This window comes from Sprattus sprattus, assembly GCF_963457725.1.
Source record: "Sprattus sprattus genome assembly, contig: scaffold_102, whole genome shotgun sequence".
In the NCBI taxonomy this organism is placed as follows: domain Eukaryota; kingdom Metazoa; phylum Chordata; class Actinopteri; order Clupeiformes; family Clupeidae; genus Sprattus; species Sprattus sprattus.
In genome coordinates, this window is record NW_027666871.1 from 9,856 (window position 1) to 15,000 (window position 5,145).

Here is a 5,145-nt window from a genome sequence, read left to right on the forward strand (position 1 = left end):
CGCCCAAGGCACGAGCACCCTTGAGTAAGCAAACAAACACACACACACTATCACAGTCACAGACAGACAGACACTAGATCAAGCATATAGCCGATAGTGGCAAGGAAAAACTCCCTTGCAGCAGGAAGAAACCTTGAGCAGAGCCCAGCTTTAAAGGGGGGACCCATATGCGTGGGGTTGGCCAGGTACAGAGACAGAATAAAGGGGAACACAGCTTTAAAGGGGGGACCCATATGCGTGGGGTTGGCCAGGTACAGAGACAGAATAAAGGGGAACCCAGCTTTAAAGGGGGGACCCATATGCGTGGGGTTGGCCACGTAGAGAGACAGAATAAAGGGGAACCCCGCTTAAAAAGGGGGGACATTTACATTGTCATTTAGCAGACACTTTTATCCAAAGCGACTTACAATTTTCACATTATACACTGATGGCACACTGCACATCAGGAGCACTTAGGGGTTTAGTGTCTTGCTCAAGGACGCTTCGACAGGGAATCGAACTAGCAACCTTCTGATTACTAAACGACTTCTCTACCTCCTGACCCATATGCTTGTGGCCAGTCCAGCCTGGCTGCTAACCTGTGAGTATGTAAGTCTTCTCTCTCATACAAGTCACACAAGGGAGGGGAGTCAATGTGTTGCAATTCACCATTTATTTACTGAATAAATCTGGACAGAAACACCGAAAGTCAGTTAGGTTACAATCGAGAGCATCCGCGGCAGGATACCACCATGCAGACCCCCCCTCCCAGACCAAAACCAAAAAAAGAAAAAGGAAAAAAAACTAAAAAGAGAAACTCCTTCAACAATAGCACCAAATTAGCAAGTGGGTAGCTCATTCCATGAGGAAGAAAATATTTATTTATATTTAAATAAATACAACGTAAAATAAAAAAAAATGCATCTACATTTCCTAGCGGGTTTTTAGGGGTTCCTTCCTTTTAAATTTTGTATAATTTTTCTAAACATAAAAAAAGATACAAGATTTCCCCTCGGTGACGGGGGCAGAAGAGAGAGCATCCAAAGAGGGGGTGCATGCCAATAACTAGAGATATAAAACTCACAATTTCAAGTAACACTGAAGTACGACAGGAACAGTGTGTCCACACACACACACACACACACGTACCCAAACAAGACAGGGAGCATTTCACAGAACCTACGCAGGCAGTAGAAGACTTTAACATGAGGTCCAGGGGGTCAGTGTAGCCACAATGTCCTCTACTTACTGGTGAGGAGCTTTTAAAAATAACAATAATAATAAAGAGGTCGTGAAAGAAAATGAAAATAATAAAAAGTTATGCCAGGAGACTGATGGGGGGGGGGGGGGGGGGGTGTAGAAAATACTGGCTCTAAAAGTTAAACTTCAGACAGGCGGCCTACAATGACAAAACCCCAATCAGTCATTGCACACACTGCCAGGTCCTGTGTCAGAAATATTGCCTACAGTATACGTGAAACACAAACTGAAACTCTGCAAAAAAAATAAAAAATAAAAAATAAAAAGCGGGGACAGAAAAACCAACCCTGCATTATCTTTTTAAATATAGTAGTTAATTTTAAATTACAAAAAAAAAAAAAAAAAAAGTTACATTTTCATTCCTGAAGAGAAAAAGAAAAACTACCTTAAATCGAGGGTACTAGTTGAGAGCTAGAAGCGGTAATTCGCCTAGCCTATATATATATATATATATCAAGTGCATGATGTCATCTGGAGCCGGGAGCGGAAGGGTTAACTGAAGAGTTAGTTAAGCAGCAGTACAGATTGAGAGGAATAGCTTAATGCAACAGAAAAAACAGACAAACATATACATACATAAATGCAGCTTTATAAATGACATTTGATAAAACAAAAACAAAACAAAAAAATAGCTTGAAAATAATTACACAAGAGACACACACTCCAGTCCAGAGAGGCTACTAAACTAAAATCATATATCCGAAGGCAACACATACATATAAATATTTTTATTTAATTTTTTTTTTGTAATGAGGCTTTGCCTGGTGAGCCAATGACACTGCAACTGCTATCAACTATGGGGACAAGAAGAGAGACAAACGTATGCGAAACAAAAACGCCCTTTCAGACGACAGACAGAGAGAAAGGAAGAAACAAGTGTGTTACTGCAATATAATGAAAAGTGGAACATTTTCAAATCAGAATCAGAAGAGATGCGAGTGGCGATGCAGCTGAAAGGTGAAAATCATTTGTTTGATTGAGTGTGTGTGTGTGTGTGTGTGTGTGTATGCGTTTGTTCTCCTTGGCAGAGGAAGTCCTTCCGCACAGCAGCTGGACTCTGGGTCAAAAGAGCCCGGCACTGTCTGTCTGTGTGTGTGTGTCTGTGTGTGTGTGTGTGTGTGTGTGTGTGTGTGTTCCCCATGTAGAGTCTGTAGCTTAATGTGAGCGTGAACGCGCTAACCACCGGAGCACCACTTCAAAAAATCTGTCAAATTAAAACGACAAAAAAAAGGACATAACAAAAACTGATGCTACATTACATTTGCCTTCCAACTGTCCCGACTTGCGTCTCCATGACGCTGGGGTTACAGACGCAGCCCCCCCACCCCCACCCACCCACCCCCCCACTTCAGGACCTGCTGAGGTTTGTCAATGGATCAGTGGAATGAAAAAATAAGGAAAGATCGACACCTTAAGTTTAGATTTTTTGATGAAATATCTCATTCGTTCACTCACCAGATTCTTCATTCTCCTCAAACGTCAGTTTATTTCCCCCATGACAATACGTGTGGCCATTTGTTTACGTTTGTTTGTTTGTTTGTTTGTTTACAAGTCATGTCCTCCTCCCCCTCCCATTGATTACCTGTGACAAAGCGCCTTGCCATTGGTTGGTTTCATTCACCTGTTTGTTGTTGTCTTCGTTGTTGTTGTTGTTGATGTTTCTTCTCCCATTGATAAAGCCTGTGGCCAGTGGTTGTCTTGTTTTTTATTTATTTTTTTATTTATTGATTTGTTTGTTTGTTTGTTTGTTTGTGGTGGCGTGTCGCACACTGCTCAGCTGAAGAGCTGCTCCAGCTCCTCCTCCATGTTGGCCTCGGGCACCGCCTGGTCCTGCTCCCGCTCCCCGCCCCTCCCCCCGTGTCCTGCACAGGGCGGCGCCGTTGGGCCGGCCCACACGGCGAACCAGGGGTGGTCCAGCAGCTCGCGGGCCGTGAGGCGCTCGGCGGGCTGGCGCCGGAGCAGGCTGCGGACCAGGCAGCGGGCCTTGGGCGAGAGGCTCTCGGGGAGGCTGAAGTGGCCGCGGCGGATCTTGGAGAAGAGCGACCCGGGCTCCACGTCGTGGAAGGGGTAGCGCCCCACCAGGATGGTGTAGAGCATGACGCCCAGGCTCCACACGTCCGCAGCCTTGCCCGAGTAGCGGCCGCCGCCGTTCAGGATCTCGGGGCTCACGTACGCGGGGCAGCCGTGCTTGTCTGACAGGGAGTCGTCGGAACCTTCCAGAAGGTGCGTGTCCTCCAGGCTCTCCAGCTTCACCAGACTCCTGCAGAGGGGAGGGAAAAAAAGAAGATGTTAGCAAAAAAAAAACAATGTTAGCACACACAAGAAAAATGGAAAAATAAGACACAAAAATGCTTACAAACATCATGTTAGTAAATACATTTACACGTCAGTCCCAAAAACCTCAAATGAGACACACACACACACAACACCACCTCTATATCCTCTTTCTTCCCCTCTTAGACATGGTTAACATTTCACACACACACACACACACACACACACACACACACACACACACACACACACACACACACACACACACACACACACACACACACACACACACACACACACAGCTGCTCAACATTCTACAAACTTAATCGAGCAAGCCTAGGGATGACAGACTCTTCCTGTAAGTTTCCCAAAGCCAGATTTCAAACTGTTGAGGTAACTTCTAGTAGGAATAGTCAACACCATTGTTGAGCAACACAGGGATTTCCCAACACCTTAGTTTGACCGAACATTCACAATCGTTAAGTTGTGTCAAGCTAAGTTGACCTGTGGTCAGAGGCTTAGTTCCAGATACTTCCTGTCTAAGACATGTCAGTATTTGGTGGTTACTCATTCGAAATGTTTTCCTGTTTTTGGTTGTTATGTGACGTTGTTAACCACCACTCAACCCGACTAGTGTATGCTTTACGTAGAACTAGTAACAGAGGAGTACGATGATAATTATGCATTACTTCAGGCTGGATGCCCAAAAGACTGACGTCACCCAGGGCAGACTAGACCAGGGCCCAAAGACTGGCGCCACCTAGAGGGCAGACTAGACCTGGGCCCAAAGACTGGCGTCACACAGTGTCCTAGACGTGAGCTAACGCTGTAATGGACTTGGCACCAATGTGGGATGGATCTGCTGTTTGCTTTCGTTGCCCTAACCGTGTTCAATGGACGACACATACAACCGTTTCGTTATTCATTCACCCATCCTTCAATTCCTTTCATTCATTCTTTTTCATCCATTCATTCATCCATCCATCCATTCTGTGAACTATCCATCTATTCATTCATTGATTCATTCATCGATTCATCCATCCATTCATTCATTCATTCATCCATCGATCGATCCATTCATTCATCCATCCATTCTGTGTACCATCCATCCATCCATCCATTCTGTGTACCATCCATCCATCCATCCATCCATCCATCCATTCATCCATCCATCCATCCTGTGTACCATCCATCCATTCATTCATTCATCCATCCATTCTGTGTACCATACATCCATCCATCCATCCATCCATTCATCCATCCATCCATCCATCCATCCATTCATCCTGTGTACCATCTATCTCCCCATAGTCCCTGGATCCTGTGTCTGAAAGAAATCAATAAATGCAAACCACTCATTGACTTCATTCATCCAGTCGTTCAGTCAATTATCCATCCATCTCACCATCCTCCAAGTGTCAATCACCTCCTGACAGACCAACAGTGAAGTCAGTGAGCTTCCAATGAACTAGTAGGGATAGGCGCGCTCTACTTCAAAAAAATATAAATGCGTTTTCGGGTGCGAGTAAAAGAATGTTAACTATGAGTAGAATAAAACCGCACTCTCAAGCTTTTCTCATTAATATAAAGACCAGTTTATTTCCACAGACGCGTTTCGGCCTTAAGCCATAG

At 44.7% G+C, this 5,145-nt stretch overlaps 1 protein-coding gene across 1 annotated transcript in view; it reads right to left on the reverse strand.

Annotated features, from left to right (window-relative positions):
- Positions 1-2,597: 2,597 nt before the first annotated feature.
- Positions 2,598-5,145, reverse strand: part of trib2 (tribbles pseudokinase 2) — a 12,567-nt gene continuing 10,019 nt past the window's right edge. The window contains exon 3 of the mRNA XM_080860981.1: positions 2,598-3,499. Coding sequence (XP_080717107.1) covers positions 3,013-3,499 — 487 coding nt within the window. The 3' untranslated portion in view covers positions 2,598-3,012. The remainder of the gene's footprint in view (positions 3,500-5,145) is intronic.